Source organism: Siphateles boraxobius, unplaced genomic scaffold, assembly GCF_051911475.1.
Source record: "Siphateles boraxobius isolate OS27281-9 unplaced genomic scaffold, OSU_SipBor_1 359, whole genome shotgun sequence".
Taxonomy (NCBI): domain Eukaryota; kingdom Metazoa; phylum Chordata; class Actinopteri; order Cypriniformes; family Leuciscidae; genus Siphateles; species Siphateles boraxobius.
In genome coordinates, this window is record NW_027508985.1 from 32,501 (window position 1) to 54,554 (window position 22,054).

Consider the following 22,054-nt stretch of genomic DNA (forward strand, 5'->3'; position numbering starts at 1 on the left):
TTGTTAATGTGTACATGGATGAGTGTGTGTGAACTGAATGAATTTGTAAGTTTTATCTGAATATTGTATATAGGACTTTTTGATAATTTAATGATAAAGATGTTATTTTGTAATGTTTTGTGATGCGTGATCTTAACCCGTGGGACTACGGATGGAAATTAGCTTGTAGCTACAATCCGCCATGTTTACATGCATGTATTACATGTTTGCTCATTAACATGCACTGTCCCAATCAAATCAAATAAAAAATAAAATAAATCACTTCAGCAATTTTACACACACCAAACTTTAGTTTTATTCATATCTATATTCTGAAGGTTTGTGCGTATATCATTCACCTGATTTATGCAACATTTTACTCCTAAAAACATGTATTTCCCGATTTATGGAGTGATAAAAAGAGAAATCTGAAAAAATCTTAATATGTTGACAAAATCAAACAAGAATTTTGTTATGGAAATGTATGTAAATCACTGCATATTTATGCCTCATTTGCATATTTAAACTTAACATTTCAGAAAACTTGTAATACAAAACAATTGTCTTAATGTACAGTGAGTAAGTGTGAAATTATAGTGATGTAAAGTTTTCACCTGTAGTGTCTCTCACTTTCTAAAACTCTTTGAATGTAATAATCACTGATGATATATTCTTAGGTAACACTTTATATTACAGTGTACTTAACCATTATAACAGTAAATTATGCATAATTACATGCAACTAACCCTCAACCAAATCCTAATCCTACCCTAACCCTATAGTAAGTACATGTTGTTAATTAATATTACTCAGTACTTAAATATTTAATTACACTGTAAAAATGACACCTTAAATTAAAGTGTAACCTATTCTACTCCTGCACTTCTTGTCCAGGTTTCTCTGTATTGATGTTTGTTATGCACTGCTTATATTGTGCCTCCATTATGATAATAAATGAATGTTTTTTATATATAGTGCTGGTATGTGTGTTGTGTTTGCAGGAGCCGTTCGAGGAGGGGTTTCCCGGCGGAGAAGAGCTGACGGCCGCAGAGATCCTCACGCTCAAAGAAGCGTCCGATTCCAAAGGAGGAACAGTGAAGTTCGGCTGGATCAAAGGAGTCCTGGTCAGTGTCTCTCACACACACACACACACACACACACACACACACACACACACACACACACCGCGTTCCACAGGCGTAACGATCAGCCGTTCACACTGATGAACGTTCATGATGACTCAAGTCTCCTTCATTTATACATCGCTTTTAACAATATAGATTGTTTGATTATTTTGTTCTGTACATGCTGTAGCCTAGTGTCACGGATTGGTGTGGAAAAGGAAAGCGAGAACTCAATAGCAGAGAATGAAGGTTTAATAAAAATAGAAAATAAATCCAGGTACAAACTGAAAACAAAAGCAGGCAACCAGATAAGCAGGTCTAACGGCAGGAACACTAGGAAACATAATACACAGGTCCTTCTAAAAAAATTAGCATATTTTGATAAAGTTCATTATTTTCCATAATGTAATGATAAAAATTAAACTTTCATATATTTTAGATTCATTGCACACCAACTGAAATATTTCAGGTCTTTTATTGTTTTAATACTGATGATTTTGGCATACAGCTCATGAAAACCCCAAATTCCTATCTCAAAAAATTAGCATATCATGAAAAGGGTCTTTAAACGAGCTATTAACCTAATCATCTGAATCAACTAATTAACTCTAAACACCTGCAAAAGATTCCTGAGTCTTTTAAAAACTCCCAGCCTGTTTCATTACTCAAAACCGCAATCATGGGTAAGACTGCCGACCTGCAGGCACGTGCAGAGGGGGGGGCTTTGGGTGCTCGAGCACCTGCCCTTTTGCCCCTTGGTGCCCAAAGTGCCCTTTTGTCAAGGCAAAATTTCCTCTCCTTTTTTTGTAATTAAAGGCCCTTTTGGATGGGCCTTTAATTTGGGATTTATTAATCATCCCAAAGGACGCCCAAAGGCATCCTTTGGGATGCCTGCCCAATCCAACTATTAGTAAAATTAATGAATAATAATTTAGCCGTAAATAAAATGACCCACATGATGACCTGTCACCTGACGAACTCATCCGGGACGATTCCTCACGCTGCACGCGCATTTTTTAATTTCGCGCGGCTACGCGCCCTACCGGAGGATTTCTTCAACTCTGCGGCTGCTGGTAAGTGGTGTTTTATTCTCAGAGTAGAAACATCCAGAGCCACCGTGCACAGGCGTGTGCAGGAAATGGGCTACAGGTGCCGCATTCACCAGGTCAAGCCACTCCAGACTCAGTCCACTGCTTCCGCAGGTCCCCAAGGTCTGGAATCGGTCCTTCTCCACAATCTTCCTCAGGGTCCGGTCACCTCTTCTCGTTGTGCAGCGTTTTTTGCCACACTTTTTCCTTCCCACAGACTTCCCACTGAGGTGCCTTGATACAGCACTCTGGGAACAGCCTATTTGTTCAGAAATTTCTTTCTGTGTCTTACCCTCTTGCTTGAGGGTGTCAATGAAAGGCCTTCTGGACAGCAGTCAGGTCGGCAGTCTTACCCATGATTGCGGTTTTGAGTAATGAAACAGGCTGGGAGTTTTTAAAAGCCTCAGGAATCTTTTGCAGGTGTTTAGAGTTAATTAGTTGATTCAGATGATTAGGTTAATAGCTCGTTTAGAGACCCTTTTCATGATATGCTAATTTTTTGAGACAGGAATTTTGGGTTTTCATGAGCTGTATGCCAAAATCATCAGTATTAAAACAATAAAAGACCTGAAATATTTCAGTTGGTGTGCAATGAATCTAAAATATATGAAAGTAAAAATTTTATCTTTACATTATGGAAAATAATGAACTTTATCACAATATGCTAATTTTTTGAGAAGGACCCGTATAACGAACAAGCACAGGACTAGAAACACAGGGAGACTAAATAGGGAACAAACAAGGAGGGTAACGAACAAGGCAGGTGGGAAAGATTAAATTAATTATCAGGAAATGAGATGGGAGGGGCTAGACAATTGACAGGAGATCACATGGCACAATGAATACAAGACAAGGCATGTACTCACAATAAACCAGACCAACACAAACACATGACAAACCGGGAGTGTCACAGCTCTGTCACTAAACCCAGAGAAGACACGGATACGGGTGACAGAACTGTGACACCTAGTGCTATGAGTCTGAGAAAGGTGCATTACAAATACAATTTATTATTATTATTGTTATTATGATAATAATAATAGGAAATTAAAGGCACAATATGTAAGATTTTTGTAATAAAATATCCAAAAATCACTCTCACAGTGTGATATATTTCCTGCAGTTGTGTACTTACAATATCCCAAAAGTTCCCATAGATTTTTAATTTCAGAGAAATTCCAATTTTAAACAATGGCTCGTCCATGTTCACTTGTTGCGTGTCAATGATGTAATATCCGCGTTATCCCTGGTTTCCGCTCGCACTGCCATAGTAACCATGGCGACAGACGTGGACAACTGCGTTACAACTAGCGGCGCCCTCACGCTGTTGTTGTTTCGTTCGAACATTATGGATCATGGCCAGCAGACTTTAGGACAAAAGGAGAACTAAAACGAGGATCAGCATCTCAGTTTTCGAGATGCCGAGAGCTAGCATCCGCGACTAACTTCGACTCGACAGAGACGCCGCTCCTGCATGGTCTTTATTAGACAGTGAGCAAATGTACATAAAACTAATCAATGTTATATAGCTCAACATGAAGAAATGTTAGAATATGATCAGTATGTTATTCTAACGTTGATCTAGCTTATGGCTAGTCTCATACAGACAAACTAACACATAGAATAACATTATAACTTTCAACACACTCAAATACAGTTTAACGTTAGACCAAGTGAAACAGCGCTGCAGTCCCTCACAAGTTTCATTCGTCTAATAAACGGACCCGTGTGAGTAATAAAGCACTTGCGGGTAACGTTAGTTCGGTAGAATGAAATGTCCGTATTCCTTTATATCCGCGAGACTCGCGTGTGGCGCTGAGATCTGTCTCTCATTAGCGATTGCGCCGCTTCACACCACAGTCATGTCAAAAACATTAATGTATTCACTCATCCATAAACATTATTAGATCCATCAGCACGACGACAAGTTCCATAATTCTGCGTATGCGTCATCAACCTACGCCTTTGTTATTGTAAGAGGTTAGCGACCCCTAGCGGCAGAAAAAAAGTACATATTGTAGCTTTAAAGTAACAGAGATTGTTTAGGCTTTACAGCAGATCTAGAATAAAGTTATTGTCCAGATAAAGTTAGTTTTGATTGATTCACTTCCGTTGTAAAGATCATTAGTTATTAACTTAGCGGCCGCTAACACACACCGTTCTAACAGAAAACACACTTTTTATGTGTACTGGACGTTCATTCACACACAACAGTGTTTGAGCTCGAGAACACACACTCTGAAACAGGATCCAAGTGCAAGTTTTTAAAAGCGTGATCATCTCTGTGTAAACTTCACAAACGTGAATCTGTGAAACGGTGACGGCACACACATGCGTATCACGTGTTTAGTCTATAGATATTCGCGTTTAAATATGCATGTGCGCAGACGTGTTGTTGTCTGGCCTGAAAAACAAACTTCTCCGGGTTACTTACTTTACAAATATTCATGTCTGACTCCAATCTGCCGCTTTTAACAGTCCAATAATGTAGGTATGTTTAGATCCACCTTTTTGTATGCTAATTTTGGGATATCACATTTTAAAAAAAAAATTTATATAAGCATATTAATTACATGTCTGGCCTGCATAACACTGATTTTTTGTATTTTTTTGATGATTGTGTGCAGATACGATGCATGCTGAACATCTGGGGAGTGATGCTGTTCATCCGGATGTCGTGGATCGTGGGTCAGGCCGGCATCGGTACGCGGACTCAAGTCCAGTCTCCTTCATTTATACAGCGCTTTTTACAACACACAGAGTTTCAAAGCAGCTTTACAGAGATAACAGGAAAATAATGCAACAAAGTTTTTCTAGAAGAAAATAGCGTCACAGTCCAGCTTAAGTAAGTTCAGTGATGTTCATTTCTGTTGTAAAAAAGTTATTAATTTAGATCATTTATATATATATATATATATATATATACAGCCGCTCTGGAGTAAACCGTGATGTCATCGTCCAGCTCAGTTCAGTTCTTGTATAATAGTGTCAATGCAGGAGATCAATAATATTGTTGAATATTAAATTTAATGTCCCTAAATAAGCAAGACAAGCCAAAGGCGACAGTGAAGGAACTAAAACTCCATCAGGGACAGAATGGAGAAAAACTCTTGTGAGAAACCAGAATCAGTCTCAGTTCTCCTCTGGCCAACGAACCAACAGTGTATGATTATGATTATGATTATGATTCAGGAGCATTACAGGTCAGAAGTCAGATTGGATCAGAACATTCACTGAACTAACCTGGATTGGTTTGCGGTGTATGATCATAGATTATGAATGTGTGTGTGTTTTGGTTCAGCTCTGTCCTGTGCCATCGTTCTCATGGCCATCGTCGTGACGACCATCACTGGCCTGTCGACATCAGCCATCGCCACCAACGGCTTCGTGCGCGGAGGTGAACGCAGTCATACAGTTACAATCATAATCATAAACATGTTTGAGGGATGATCACCAAGGCGGCATTTATTTGATCAAAAATACTGTAAAAACAGTGAAATATTATTATAATGTAAATCAGGTGTTTTCTATGTGAATATATAGTAAAGTGTAATTTATTCCTGTGATCAAAGCTGAATTTTCAGCATCATTACTCCAGTCTTCAGTGTCACATGATCCTTCAGAAATCACTATAATATGATGATTTGTTGCTCAAGAAACATTTATGATTATTATCAGTGTTCATATTTCTGTGGAAACCGTGATACATTTTATTTTTCAGGATTCTTTGATGAATAGAAAGTTCAAAAGAACAGCGTTTATTTGAAATATAATCTTTTGTAACATTATAAATGTCTTTACTGTCACTTTTGATCAATTTAAAGTGTCCTAGATTAATAAAAGTATTCATTACTTTAAAAAAAATGACTGACTCCAACTTTTACCTGTGTACAATACCTCTATTTATATCTAAAACATTATTTGTTTGAAAAAAATATCAAGAGTTCAAATAGCTAGAGAATTGTTTTTAAATAAATGGTCAAAATTAGTATGATTTTTGCAGATTAATTAACAGTGTAATAAACAATCAAATGATTTGCTAATTAGATGACAAATTTGCTTATTATTTTTACAAGAAAAAAAAATGTTGCATGGAATTTATTGTGAACTCATTTATATTATAATTTAATTATCATATATCAGTTATATTATATGTAGTTAGAATTTGTTTATTTTTGAATAAAAACAATGTAAAGATTTATAGTAAACTTTTAGTTGTTGTTTTTTTTCAGTCGATCATTTATATGTATATTTTTTTGCATTTCATGCAACATTTTTTTTCTTCCATAAATGAACAAATTCCAACTAAATTAAATATAATTTACATGATTTATGATAATGACATTATAATATAAAAAAGGTTAATTCAAAAATAAATTCTTCCAAAAATAAAATTTTGCAAAAATACACAATTGCTAAATAGCTATTATTACTGTGTATTTGAATGTATGCATCTTTTTGTTGTTGTTTATTGCAGTGATGTTGGTTTGTTGCTGATGTTCTGTTCCCGTTCCACTTCTGTATGTTTGAGTCATGATTTCCTCTGAAGTGAATGTGAATGTCTGTAGGGGGGGCGTATTACCTGATCTCCAGGAGTTTGGGTCCCGAGTTCGGAGGATCCATCGGCCTGATTTTCGCCTTTGCCAATGCCGTCGCTGTGGCCATGTACGTCGTGGGTTTCGCAGAAACTGTCGTTGAACTTCTGGATGTGAGTATGAACGCAAAAGCCTTGGATGAATACATGATGAAGATGAGTAAACATGAGTTTTCATTATTTTTTTAAATGTGCATGCCTTCAGACTGACATATATGACCCATATAGATTCGTTCTTCTAAAGTGTTATGATGTAAACTGTGTTTGTCAGAGTATAGACGCTCTGATGACCGATGAGATCAATGACATCAGGATCGTGGGAACGCTCACGGTTATTTTACTGCTGGGAATCTCCATCGCTGGAATGGAGTGGGAAGCGAAGGTCAGTACATTCCCATACGGATTCAGATTTCTCTTCTTGTAGTTATTATTCTCATGATTTATTGATTATCTTTGACAGGCCCAGATTGTGTTATTGGTGATTCTTGTGGCGGCAATTTTCAACTACTTCATTGGATCCTTCATCCCTGTGGAGTCAAAGGAACCCAAAGGCTTCTTCAGTTATAACGGTGGGACGTCTCTGCTCATCTGCTTTAGTTTGACATGAATCTATGATCATTAATCTGATTACGCTTTTTATACAGTATGAAAAAGTGATATTTAAAGGCCCACTGAAGTGCCTTGGATCGCGCAGCTTTGTTTAATGTGTTCATGTCATTTCCACTGAAACAGGAAGCAAAGGCGGGACTTATTGATTGGCTCCTCCCCCTTTTCAAATACCCAATAGCGTTTAGTTTACCTCACAGACTGACAGCTCCATTAGACTCGAATCCTAGCGCTGATGATACATTGGATTCAATAATAAAAGTGTGAATAAATTCTAGCCATTTCGTTCTTAAGCAACGTACAGTTGGAAACCGTAATAATCTGTCAAAAATCGCAGTGTATGCTCGCCTTTATACATCCACGTCATAAATCAGTGTCATTAGTGAAACTTTCACACCTTTCACATCTCCTAAATACGAATTTTGTCATTGTTTTGGAAGCTTATTCATAACCTTAAGGCTATCATATTCATACTCAAAGTTAAAAAACTTACATTTTGGTTTCAGCAGGTCTTTAATTTAGAATGTATTTTTGTATTATAGTTAATATATAGAGCTACATGCTCTTCATCCCTCATTGTGTTTTTTTCTCGTGCACCTTCATATTTCTTTCATGTGCTCGCTATGAGGGTGACAAACTGACAGATATGATCCATATGAATGCAGAATGTTTCAAGATGTTGTAGGTATAAGATGCACTGATGGTCTTTAACAGGCCCAGATTGAGTTAATGCTGATTCTTCATACTCAAAGCTTTGTCGTTCCTGTGTTTGTCCGTCTCTCAGCTGCCATAATGATGGAGAACATGGGTCCAGACTTCAGGGATGAAGAAACCTTCTTCTCAGTGTTTGCCATCTTCTTCCCGGCCGCCACTGGGATCCTGGCAGGAGCCAATATATCCGGAGACCTGGCGGTGAGTGATGATCCTCGCTCAAGCCATGCACTCAAATACTATTGACCAAACCAAAAGTTTTCAGCCAAAACACAAAACCAAACAGTTCATTTAATCACATTTATTTAATAACCAACTCTCAAATAAAAACTGATTTAAATTGCATTTTTTTATGTCAAATTTATTTTTTCTTCTCCAATTTGTTGCTATATAAACATTTAAATGCTGGCTGTCATAACTTGTTTTCATTTTGAATTTATTCAAACATGCATTAAATATGGAAGACTACAGGTAAAGTAAAAATATCATGAATGTATAATATAGTGCATATATGAATCAAACGCACCTTTCTAGAGTTATTTTTCTAGCTGACTGTCGAGTTTATGGACACTGATGTCTTTTCTGAGGTAAATGTGAGTTTGAAGCTGTTTTATTGACGTCTTTCAGCGGTTGAAACACTGATTGATGGATTACATGAGACATGATTGATTTCAGGAAGTTGTTCTGTATCTTCAACATTCCTTCTGATGTTCATGTTTATTTGCTGCTGTAACTAGTAAAGAGGAAGAGATGATCTGTTCTTCTGTCACACACATTACACACACTTTTTTTTTTCGGTTCGCGTACCTACCCGAAGTGATAAGATAAAATAAAATTCTGCATCAAAATTTAAAGACAAGACAAGTAGTTTGTTTAGGCATTGGTTGTAAGGAATTATAAACCTGCGCACATATATTCAAACGCACATAACTATAGAATCAATTCTTAATGCGCATGTGAACGCCATCAGCGTCTATCACAGGTTCACGTTTAAAGTCTGTTTAGAGAGAACGGTGTCGTCTTAGCGGCCCCTAATTTAATAACAAATGATCATTTAGACGGAAGTGAATCAATCAAAACTAACTTTAGCTGGAAAAAACATTTTTCAAGAACCACTATAAAACTAAACCAATCTCTGTTACCTTAAATGATATGTTTATCTCTGTAAAGCTGCTTTGAAACAATCTACATTGTTAAAAGCGCTATTTAACCTCCTGAGACCCGAGAGTTTGCCTGGTGTGCATTTTATATTTTTTCTTGCTATTTGGTATAAGTAGGACCTAATAAGTATAATAACTAAATTTTTTTTGTACAGGAAGTAGTTTTTGCATAAAATGATGTCCTCATGCAAGGACAGTGGGTCTATCTTAACTTTATCCTCCTGAGACCTGAGTTTTGGTTTGGCGTACATTTTAGATTTATTCTAGCTTTTTGGGGTTTATGGCAAGCCGTTTTAACTTTTATTCATTTTCAGGATATGAATTCTTGATATGAACAATTCAATTTTCACTAGTTAAAATAATAGTTATTGATATCAGGAATTAGATTTCTACTAGTAACAATGGCAATTTTTGATATCAGAAATTACATTTCCACTAGTAACAATGCTAATTCTTGATATCCACAATTAAATTTTCACTAGTTAAAATTATAATTCTTGATATCAGCAACTGAATTTCAACTAGTAAAAACTATAATTCTTGATATCTGTAATTGTATTTTCACTTGTGAAAAGTCTCCATAGGCTGCCATTCAAAATCAATTGTTGATATCAAGAATTGATTTTTTACTAGTTGAAATTCCAATTTCACATATCAGAAATACAATTCTTATAGTATAAACCTTTATTCTTGATATCAACAATTGAATTGCTTCTAGTAACAATGTTCATTTATGATATCAATAATTCCATTTTCACTAGTGACAATGTTAATTTCTGATATCATGAATGTAATTGTTACTAGTAAGAAAGCCATTTTAGATATCTGAAATTATATTGATATCAGAAATACATTTTCAGATATCAAAAATTAACATTTTTACTAGTAGCATTTAATTGTTGATATCAAGAATAGACATTTCAACTAGTGACAATTGAATTATTGAAATCAGGAATTCGCATTTTTACTAGTAGCCTAACAATGTAATTATTGATATCAAAAAATATATTTCTACTAGTAAAAAATCTATTCTTGATATCAACAATTCAATTGTTGATTTCAATAATTAAATTGCTGATATCAAAAATGTAATTGATATCAACAATTCATATCCTGTGTGTGTGTGTGTGTGTGTGTGTGTGTGTGTGTGTGTGTGTGTGTGTGTGTGTGTGTGTGTGTGTGTGTGTGTGTGTGTGTGTGTGTGTGATCGCGATCGAGCAAGAGAGAGTGTGTGTGTGCGCGCGATCGCGAGTGAGTGAGCAAGAGAGAGAGAGAGTGTGTGTGTGTGTGCGCGCGAGTGAGTGAGCAAAGTGTGTGTGTGTGTGTGTGTGTGTGTGTGTGTCGCGAGCGAGTGACGAGCAAGAGAGAGAGAGACAGAGAGACAGAGAGAGTGTGTGTGTGTGTGTGTGTATGTATGTGTGTGTCTGTGAGTGTGCGCGCGCGCACGAGCGCGATCGTGAGTGAACTGAAGCCCCGTTGAGTGTGTGTGTGTGTGTGTGTGCGCGCTCGAGTGAGTGAGCCAGTGTGAGTCACGAAGCTCAATGCAACTACAATTTTTCACTTTTTTTGCTAACATCTTATACAATTTCAACAAAGCTAAGTCCCATTGTCCTCATATGCGGACATCGACTTTAGCAGCATAGTAAATCTTTATTGTTACAAAATTGTGTCAAATGTGCATGCCATTTTAATCATACAACTCTTCTATGCATAACTTAACAAGCATCAACAATGAAATGTTTTTAGATTTTTTATCTTATGGACGTTTTGGTCTGGAGTGGCTGAGTGACATGTGACCTGTGTTCTCCGCCATCTTTAAATTATTTATGTTAATTTTTTTTCTCTTCTGACCCCACCAGATGGCAGTGTAAGTGTCCTCGTTTGTGGAAAAACATGTTTCAGTTACACAGAATTAAGTATTATGCTGCACACAACCAAAAATGTGATGTCCTCATATGAGGTCGCAGGGTCTCAGGAGGATAAATGAGGATGACATTAAAAATGTCCATTTTTTAATGTTTTTTTTTCTTGGTTATGCAAACGTTAAGGGAACATTCCATTCTTCAAACATTATGGGAACGCGTGATTTTTTTCCCAAACCACTTCAGCGGAAATCCCGCCCTGCAGCCGATTTCATTGGTTTAGGTTACAGTGACGGGTAGGTTTAGGGATCAGTGTTTGGTGTAGGCAATCAGTACAGTGATTGACATGACCAATGAAAACTTTTAAATCGGCTGCAGGGCGGGATTTCCACTGAAGTGGTTTGGGGAAAAAAATCACGCTATGGGAACGAATGTTCTCTGAAAGTTCTGAAAAAATTAGCAACATTAAAAAAAGAGTTAACGTCCAACTGAAATGTTACAGAATTCTTTCCATGAATGATGTAGAAATAATGTTTTTGTTCTAACATTTTTAGAACATTATTAAATACCAGATATATTTGAACCATATTATATTATCCAGTAACATAATTCTTCCTGTAACATATTATATTAATGTTACTGGAAGAACGTTTGATGACTGTTAGCTGGGTAAAACGTCCGCGTTTCCATTACCCTTCAAATTGCGCCAATTGAAAATACGCCCGATGGAAACACCATAATTTCGCAAAAACTCCCATTTATCGCAAAAAGGTTTTTACGCTCGCATGAGGTGGTTTTTCAGGCAATTCAAAAAATAAATATATTGCAAAACTGCAATGGAACAGTTTTGCGCATTTACAGTAACCTGGCGTAGAAGATGGCGCGGTGTGTTTGGACAGAATAGGAGACAGAGTTCTTTATTAAATTCATAAAAGACAAAATAACTACAGGAATACTGGATTCTAAACCTCAAAGAAATGCCACAACAAAGACCTCGAAGCATGAATGAGGAGAAACACCCAGAAACTCCTCATATGAGCCGCTCTCAATATAAGAGTCTTTCCTTGTTATTAATGATGGGATAACATACATACATCTCCTTCGATTAATAATAATGGCCAGTGCAGTGTCTGAGATGTAGTAAACCTAACAACATCCGTTGCCATATTTTTGGAATGACTTAAGTTTGAGTCACATAACATCGGTTAATGGAAACGCCGTCATTTTGCAATAGTTATGGAAACGCACTGTTCCGGTCAATAATCTCAGGCATTTCAAATGAATTTTTGGTTGCCGAAATTTCAGTGCATCACTCGTCTCACGTATTATATTTGAGATTCTGTGGATTTTTGTCATCCGATTTCATAAGAGATGATGTTTGTAACATCTGCCTGTCTCTAGGATCCGCAGTCAGCGATTCCCAAAGGAACTCTCCTGGCGATCCTCATAACCGGAGTGGTTTACATCGCTGTCGCCTTCTCAAACGGTAATGTTCTTCTTTTGACTGTCTGAAGATAATATTTTAAAAACTGATTGCTTGTTTTTAAGATTTTGAATGGGTTGGCGCCGCCTTATTTATCAGAGCTTTTACACGTCCACACTCCTGTCAGAGCACTGAGGTTGTCCGATCAGATGTTCCTCGATGTTCTGAGATCAGACTTAAAAAATAAAGGTGCTCGAGTCTTCAGTGGCTGGTCCTCATCTCTGGAATAGTAAGAAGAGCTCGGACTGCTGACATTTTTAAAGCCGGGTGATCACTGTGTGATTTATAATAGTCCACATGATCATCACAGATCTCAGTTTGTCATTAATGTTAGACTGTAGGCTACGACAGTGAAGACGCGTTAAAGACAGACGCACACAAGAAAACTTGTCCGTTTTATCATCAATCAGTTTTACAGTTTTGCATCATCAATCAGTGACACTTTGTTCAGTGATCTGCATTACAGGATTGAAATTATGGCTACAAAGGAATCTCTAACGTTAATTTTGGTCACGGCTAGTCTTGAAAAACGAACTTGTTGGAGAATCACTGCAGGACTGAGTCAAATCTTCGACACGCCAGAATTTCGTCTGAAGTCAAATTTTATTCCGATTTTAGCCTAGGATCAGAGAATTCTTAGGATTTGCAAAGTTGGTCTCAGACGGCAAAAATCTCGGCTGGAATCGCACAGTGTGCACCGGCTTAAGTCTTTGCTTAAGACCCACGTACCATGTATTCGCTTTCTTTTCCAGTTGAGTTCTGGTGTCATTCTCTACTGTGTTTAACATTGCTAAGCGCTTTGGTCAACTGTGGTTGTTTTTAAATGTACTATACAAATAAATTTGAACTTGTCGTCTCGAGTCTCGGATCAGAGTTGTGCGTTTGCTGTATTTTCAGGCTCGTGTATCGTGCGCGAAGCCACAGGCGATGATAACGACACAATCGTGGGCTCGCTGGAGAACTGCACCGATGCTTCTTGCTCGCTGGGATTCGACTTCTCCATCTGCAGAGAGGGAGGCTGCAAGTACGGGCTTCAGAACGACTTCCAGGTGTGTGTCTGTGTGTGTGTGTGTGTGTGTGTGTGTGTGTCTGTGTGTGTGTGTGTGTGTGTGTGTGTGTGTGTCTGTGTGTGTGTGTGTGTGTGTGTGTGTGTGTGTGTGTGTGTGTGTGTGTGTGTTGTTTGTGTGTGTGTGTGTGTGACACCAAACACACGCATAAGATGTGCTTATATAGTTATCATAGTTATATTAGAATGCATACCTAACTAGTCAAAAGACTGGAATAATTAAAGTCCCCCTGTAGTTAATCATTTTATCTTTTAAAACTTCTCTTTGATCTCCAAAATTACATATTTAAACCGTTTTTTTTCCTTGAATTTCTTTTTGTCATGCCTTAAAATATCTTGAATGTAACTCCACACCCTTGCCTCATTTAGTATGCGTGGTTCTATGAATATGCAAATGAGCCCCGCCTCCACTCACTCACTCACTCAGAGATCCACTGGTTGACGATCACACGTTGATCTGATTGGTTACAAGCTAGTTTGTGACGTCAGAAACACCAGCGATTTCAAAGCGTGTTTTTGAGACTGTCTTTGGTTCACTGCAGTTTTAAGGAGAAAATACTCAGCAATGCTGTCGACTTATGAATTTACACATGGTTTGTGTTAAAGCATATTAAAAACACCACATAGACATATAAACAACATTAAAAGCTGGATTTTTCATCACAGGGGGACTTTAAAATAGTTAATGTTTTTGAAAGAAGTCTCTTCTGATATAAACTTGTTGAGCTCACTGTGATGAATGTCATGTTAATGTTGTGTGTGTGGTTATGTCATGTTAATGTTGTGTGTGTGGTTATGTCATGTTAATGTTGTGTGTGTGGTTCTGTGATGTTACTGATGTGTGTGTGGTTCTGTGATGTTTTCTGATGTGTGTGTGGTTCTGTCATGTTAATGTTGTGTGTGTGGTTCTGTCATGTTAATGTTGTGTGTGTGGTTCTGTCATGTTAATGTTGTGTGTGTGGTTATGTCATGTTAATGTTGTGTGTGTGGTTCTGTGATGTTACTGATGTGTGTGTGGTTCTGTGATGTTTTCTGATGTGTGTGTGGTTCTGTCATGTTAATGTTGTGTGTGTGGTTCTGTCATGTTACTGATGTGTGTGTGGTTCTGTCATGTTTTCTGATGTGTGTGTGGTTCTGTCATGTTAATGTTGTGTGTGTGGTTCTGTCATGTTAATGTTGTGTGTGTGGTTCTGTCATGTTAATGTTGTGTGTGTGGTTCTGTCATGTTACTGATTTGTGTGTGGTTCTGTGATGTTAATGTTGTGTGTGTGGTTCTGTGATGTTAATGTTGTGTGTGTGGTTCTGTGATGTTTTCTGATGTGTGTGTGGTTCTGTCATGTTAATGTTGTGTGTGTGGTTCTGATATGTTAATGTTGTGTAAGTGTGGTTCTGTCATGTTTTCTGATGTGTGTGTGGTTCTGTCATGTTAATGTTGTGTGTGTGGTTCTGTCATGTTTTCTGATGTGTGTGTGGTTCTGTCATGTTAATGTTGTGTGTGTGGTTCTGATATGTTAATGTTGTGTAAGTGTGGTTCTGTCATGTTAATGTTGTGTAAGTGTGGTTCTCTCATGTTAATGTTGTGTGTGTGGTTCTGTCATGTTAATGTTGTGTGTGTGGTTCTGTCATGTTAATGTTGTGTGTGTGGTTCTGTCATGTTAATGTTGTGTGTGGGGTTCTGTCATGTTAATGTTGTGTGTGTGGTTCTGTCATGTTACTGATGTGTGTGTGTGGTTCTGTGATGTTTTCTGATGTGTGTGTGGTTCTGTCATGTTAATGTTGTGTGTGTGGTTCTGTGATGTTACTGATGTGTGTGTGTGGTTCTGTGATGTTACTGATGTGTGTGTGGTTCTGTGATGTTACTGATGTGTGTGTGGTTCTGTGATGTTACTGATGTGTGTGTGTGTGTGTGTGTGTGTGTGTGTGTGTGTGTGTGTGGTTCTGTGATGTTACTGATGTGTGTGTGGTTCGTGTGTGTGGTTCTGTGATGTTACTGATGTGTGTGTGTGTGGTTCTGTGATGTTACTGATGTGTGTGTGGTTCTGTGATGTTACTGATGTTTGTGTGTGTGGTTCTGTGATGTTACTGATGTGTGTGTGTGTGTGTGTGTGGTTCTGTGATGTTACTGATGTGTGTGTGTGTGTGGTTCTGTGATGTTACTGATGTGTGTGTGTGTGGTTCTGTGATGTTACTGATGTGTGTGTGTGGTTCTGTGATGTTACTGATGTGTGTGTGGTTCTGTGATGTTACTGATGTGTGTGTGTGTGTGTGGTTCTGTGATGTTACTGTTGTGTGTGTGGTTCTGTCATGTTAATGTTGTGTGTGTGGTTCTGTGATGTTACTGTTGTGTGTGTGGTTCTGTGATGTTAATGTTGTGTGTGTGGTTCTGTGATGTTACTGATGTGTGTGTGTGGTTCTGTGATGTTACTGATGTGTGTGTGGTTCTGTGATGTTACTGATGTGTGTGTGGTTCTGTCATGTTAATGTTGTGTGTGTGGTTCTGTCATGTTAATGTTGTGTGTGTGGTTCTGTCATGTTAATGTTGTGTGTGTGGTTCTGTGATGTTACTGATGTGTGTGTGGTTCTGTGATGTTACTGATGTGTGTGTGGTTCTGTGATGTTACTGATGTGTGTGTGGTTCTGTGATGTTACTGATGTGTGTGTGTGTGGTTCTGTGATGTTACTGATGTGTGTGTGTGTGGTTCTGTGATGTTACTGATGTATGTGTGGTTCTGTGATGTTGCTGATGTGTGTGTGGTTCTGTGATGTTGCTGATGTGTGTGTGGTTCTGTGATGTTACTGATGTGTGTGTGTGGTTCTGTGATGTTACTGATGTGTGTGTGGTTCTGTCATGTTAATGTTGTGTGTGTGGTTCTGTCATGTTAATGTTGTGTGTGTGGTTCTGTGATGTTACTGATGTGTGTGTGGTTCTGTGATGTTACTGATGTGTGTGTGGTTCTGTGATGTTACTGATGTGTGTGTGGTTCTGTGATGTTACTGATGTGTGTGTGGTTCTGTGATGTTACTGATGTGTGTGTGTGTGTGGTTCTGTGATGTTACTGATGTGTGTGTGGTTCTGTGATGTTACTGATGTGTGTGTGGTTCTGTGATGTTGCTGATATTTGTGTGGTTCTGTGATGTTACTGATGTGTGTGTGTGTGGTTCTGTGATGTTACTGATGTGTGTGTGTGGTTCTGTGATGTTACTGATGTGTGTGTGGTTCTGTGATGTTACTGATGTGTGTGTGGTTCTGTGATGTTACTGATGTGTGTGTGTGTGTGTGTGGTTCTGTGATGTTACTGTTGTGTGTGTGGTTCTGTCATGTTAATGTTGTGTGTGTGGTTCTGTGATGTTACTGTTGTGTGTGTGGTTCTGTGATGTTAATGTTGTGTGTGTGGTTCTGTGATGTTACTGATGTGTGTGTGGTTCTGTGATGTTACTGATGTGTGTGTGGTTCTGTGATGTTACTGATGTGTGTGTGGTTCTGTGATGTTACTGATGTGTGTGTGGTTCTGTGATGTTACTGATGTGTGTGTGTGTGGTTCTGTGATGTTACTGATGTGTCTGTGGTTCTGTGATGTTACTGATGTGTGTGTGGTTCTGTGATGTTACTGTTGTGTGTGTGGTTCTGTGATGTTAATGTTGTGTGTGTGGTTCTGTGATGTTACTGATGTGTGTGTGGTTCTGTGATGTTACTGATGTGTGTGTGGTTCTGTCATGTTAATGTTGTGTGTGTGGTTCTGTGATGTTACTGATGTGTGTGTGGTTCTGTGATGTTACTGATGTGTGTGTGGTTCTGTCATGTTACTGATGTGTGTGTGGTTCTGTGATGTTACTGATGTGTGTGTGGTTCTGTGATGTTACTGATGTGTGTGTGGTTCTGTGATGTTACTGATGTGTGTGTGGTTCTGTGATGTTACTGATGTGTGTGTGGTTCTGTCATGTTAATGTTGTGTGTGTGGTTCTGTGATGTTACTGATGTGTGTGTGGTTCTGTCATGTTAATGTTGTGTGTGTGGTTCTGTGATGTTACTGATGTGTGTGTGGTTCTGTGATGTTACTGATGTGTGTGTGGTTCTGTGATGTTACTGATGTGTGTGTGTGTGGTTCTGTGATGTTACTGATGTGTGTGTGGTTCTGTGATGTTGCTGATGTGTGTGTGGTTCTGTGATGTTACTGATGTGTGTGTGTGTGTGTGTGGTTCTGTGATGTTACTGATGTGTGTGTGGTTCTGTCAGGTGATGAGTTTGGTGTCTGGGTTCGGGCCGCTCATCACCGCTGGGATCTTCTCCGCTACGCTCTCGTCGGCGCTGGCGTCTCTGGTCAGCGCTCCTAAAGTCTTCCAGGTCAGAGTTCACATCCTCCTGTGTTTGAGATGCTGAGGCCATCATGTCCACACAACATGCTTAGTATTTTTGTCTTGTTTCCAGTCCAAATATCTAAAAAGTCTTAAATCAAGATGCATGATTTGAGAAGCAAAATAACTTGCATTAGGTCTTGTACGTATACTCGACTGTCCGACTTCTTAACACTCGTAATCTCACTATCTTCTCATCTTCTACTGTTATTTTAAGGGTTTCAATACAAAAGCTTGTGCTTTCTGATTTTCGCACAATGACAAATGGCTTTTGGGTAATTTATTGCAAAATCATCAGATACAGCAGCGAATGAGGCATTTTGTTTGATGTAAACGCTCTCGTAAGGATAAAAATGAAGTGAAAAAAATGTTTAAAAGCTTGAATGCAAAGTAAGCCACTGGTTAAAAGCATCTGCCAAATGCATACAGTAAATGATGATGCATTTTCTGTCTTTTATCGGTGTGTGTGTGTGTCTGTGTGTGTGTGTGTGTCTGCAGGCCTTGTGTAAGGATAAAATCTACCCTGGATTACATGTGTTTGCTAAAGGATACGGAAAGAACAAAGAGCCTCTGCGCGCTTACGTCCTCACCTTCATCATCGGCCTGGCCTTCATTCTCATCGGTAAACTACTCTTACAGTCAAACCACACATTATTCAGACACCAGATATCATTTTTGATATTTTATTACTAGTGTGTGCAGGACTCTATAGTTCATTTCTGTAAGTGAGGAGAGCAAAATAAAGTAAACTGTGACATATTATACCCAATAATTCTTCATACAGCGACTACCAGTAAAATATGGGACTTTAATAGTTATTCCGACACTTTGAGCTGATCATGTTTTGCTGAAGTGTTTTTTCTTTAATAACTAATGCACCTTTTTACACCACAGACTGAACAACATGAAGCATTGCTTGGTGATTGGTTGAGCTAAACTGGTATTATCTAATTGTGTAGTTAAATTTAACAGCTGACAGATATTCAACATAATTCATGTGTGAGAGTCTAACAGAAGGACGGACAAAACCAGTCAAATATCAACTGAGTTCTGGTCAGATTTTATTACCAACTATAGCGAATAAACTGATCATGTGAGAAATGTTGAAGGAGTCTGAATAAGTTTTAGTTTGACTGTATGCAAACGACAGCGTCTGTGTGTCTAAAATCACGTGTGTTGGTGTTTCAGCGGAGTTAAACATCATCGCTCCCATCATTTCCAACTTCTTCCTGGCCTCGTACGCACTGATAAACTTCTCTGTTTTCCACGCGTCGCTGGCGAACTCTCCAGGCAAGTGTCATTATCTCTGAATCCCAAATCCTCCCCTAAACCCTCGTTCACTACTCCCTACGCTAGTCCACTAATACTGTTCACTTTAAAGAGTGAATGAAAACGAGTGAGTGAATTGAATTCCAGTGCATTGTGGGATTGAATGAGTGCACTCAATAACGTCCACTATGGTTTCCACTACAAATTGCCCTAATAATGCCCTGTTTGAGGGTATAGGGTCTGAATTCGGGTTCAGCCAGTGTGTAAAACATCATCGATGGAGTTGATCATGCTGAATCTCATCTGGACAGGCTGGCGTCCGAGTTTTAAATACTATAACAAGTGGGTGTCGCTGGCCGGAGCCGTGCTGTGTTGCGCCGTGATGTTCGTGATCAACTGGTGGGCGGCGCTGCTCACCAACGGGATCGTTCTGGCGCTCTACATATACGTCAGCTATAAGAAACCAGGTCAGATCTGCTTTCACTCCGGATCTATGATTATGTGCAACGCTTTATGCAACATATTGTTTAAAGACCCACTGTAGTCGATCATTTTATCCCTTAAAACTCATCTTTGAAGATATTTCAAGGAAAAAACGTCTAAATATGTAATTTTGGTGATCAAACTCAACACCCTTGCCTCATTTAGTATGCGTGGTTCTATGAATATGCAAATGAGCCCCGCCTCCACTCAGTCAGAGATCCACTGGTTGACGATCACACGTTGATCTGATTGGTTACAAGGTCGTTTGTGACGTCAGAAACACCAGCGATTTCAAAGCGTGTTTTTGAGACTGTCTTTGGTTCACTGCAGTTTTAAGGAGAAAATACTCAGCAATGCTGTCGACTTATGAATTTACACATGCTTTGTCTTAAAGCATATTAAAAACACCACATAGACATATAAACAACATTAAAAGATGGATTTACACCACAGGGGGACTTTAAGATTACGTATTGTAAGAAGCTTGGAATGATTAAGATTATTAATGTTTCTGAAAGAATCTCTTCTGCTCACTAATGCTCCATTTAACTGATAACCAATACAGTAAAAATAGTGAAATATTATTACAGTGTAAATCAGCTGTTTTCTATGTGAATATATAGTAAAGTGTAATTTATTCCTGTGATCAAAGCTGAATTTTCAGCATCATTACTCCAGTCTTCAGTGTCACATGATCCTTCAGAAATCACTATAATATGATGATTTGATGCTCAAGAAACATTTATGATTATTATCAATGTTCATATCTTTGTGCAAGCCATGATACATTTTAATTTTCAGGATTCTTTGATGAATAGCAAGTTCAAATGAACAGAATTTATTTGAAATAGAATCTAACATTATAAATGTCTTTACTGTCACTTTTGATCAATTTAATGCGTCACTTTGGATAAAAGCATCTTCCAAATGCATAAATGTTAACTAATGTGAGTAGTTAAAGTACTAGTGTTATAGATTATGTTTTAAAATCATAAGTGAGCGTGTCAGAGGTTAAACTGTGTCTTTCTGCCGCAGATGTGAACTGGGGTTCGTCGACCCAAGCGCTGATGTACAATAAAGCACTCACACACTCTCTGCATCTGACCGGGGTCGAGGATCACATCAAGAACTTCAGGTGGATCAGAGGAACACACAGATGTGGGACTCTACAGAATTTTATTTTGTTTTTTGCAATAACAACAATAGGGGAATACAGAGTCAAAACACTTGAATGTATAAAAAATGTAAATCAGCATTCTGCATTTTGTATCAAAAAATCAATCATACATCAAGTATCCTTTTCAACAGCTGAGATGTCTTCACAGCTTTACTATTGTTCTGTATTGAAGTCAGAGAGAACCTCGTATCACAATCCATAAACAAGGCCTATAGTGACCAAATTTGTAAAAAAAAAAACATACACTCAACAAAAAAAGCTTGGTTGTTTTAACCCAACTTTGGGTCAAATATGGACAAACCCAGCCATTGGGTTACATTTTTAAATAAACAGCATTTTTTAGAGTGTAGACACTCTGGACCAAAATCATGTGACTGTACTTGTGATGTTTCCCACAGGCCTCAGTGTCTCGTCATGTGTGGATACCCAAACTCTCGGCCGGCGCTGATGTATCTCGTACACGCGTTCACCAACAACTCAGGCTTGATGGTCTGCGGACACGTGCGCACTGTACGTCACCTTATAATACAGTCTTCATCTGTTCTTCCATATGAAACTGCAAAACATGATGTTCTTCCTCAGTGTTTCTGTTTCGTTTTCCTGCACTAATATCTAAACATTCTTAAATCAAGATACATTTACTGGAGAAGCGATATTATATTCATGCTCGTGTTAGTTCACAGTGCATTAACTACATGAACTGATACTTTTGACCTTAAAAAATGTATTAAATGCTGAAATTAACATGCACTGGATGCTGTTAAAGTATTTCATGTTGGCTAAATAAAAGACACCCTTATTGTAAAGTGTTAACAAAATAATCTTAACTCGGAAGGAATTCTGACCCCATTGGCAGATATCTGTTCTTGTGTTGTTGTTTTTTTTGCATAAACTCACTTATCTTTGCACTCTAAAAAAAAGGGGGGGTTGTTTTAACCCAAATTTGGGTCAAATATGGACGAAGCCAGCCATTGGGTTACATTTTTTTAATTACATTTTTAACCCAATGTTTGAGTTTGTCCATATTTGACCCAAAATTGGGCTAAAACAACTCAGCATTTTTTAGAGTGTGTTAAGTTTTTTAGTATACAAGACCTAA

The 22,054-nt window shown here is 38.2% G+C and overlaps 1 protein-coding gene across 1 annotated transcript in view; it reads left to right on the forward strand.

Moving 5' to 3' along the window:
- The window catches only part of LOC143702878 (solute carrier family 12 member 2-like), a 40,463-nt gene that overhangs the window by 5,049 nt on the left and 13,360 nt on the right, over window positions 1–22,054 (forward strand). Inside the window, exons 2-16 of the mRNA XM_077196786.1 lie at window positions 981–1,103; window positions 4,819–4,894; window positions 5,493–5,588; window positions 6,760–6,899; window positions 7,057–7,167; window positions 7,246–7,354; window positions 8,176–8,303; window positions 12,526–12,610; window positions 13,505–13,656; window positions 17,908–18,015; window positions 18,525–18,648; window positions 19,215–19,316; window positions 19,607–19,762; window positions 20,814–20,913; window positions 21,354–21,465. Of these exons, the coding sequence (XP_077052901.1) occupies window positions 981–1,103; window positions 4,819–4,894; window positions 5,493–5,588; window positions 6,760–6,899; window positions 7,057–7,167; window positions 7,246–7,354; window positions 8,176–8,303; window positions 12,526–12,610; window positions 13,505–13,656; window positions 17,908–18,015; window positions 18,525–18,648; window positions 19,215–19,316; window positions 19,607–19,762; window positions 20,814–20,913; window positions 21,354–21,465 (1,722 nt within the window). The remainder of the gene's footprint in view (window positions 1–980; window positions 1,104–4,818; window positions 4,895–5,492; window positions 5,589–6,759; window positions 6,900–7,056; window positions 7,168–7,245; window positions 7,355–8,175; window positions 8,304–12,525; window positions 12,611–13,504; window positions 13,657–17,907; window positions 18,016–18,524; window positions 18,649–19,214; window positions 19,317–19,606; window positions 19,763–20,813; window positions 20,914–21,353; window positions 21,466–22,054) is intronic.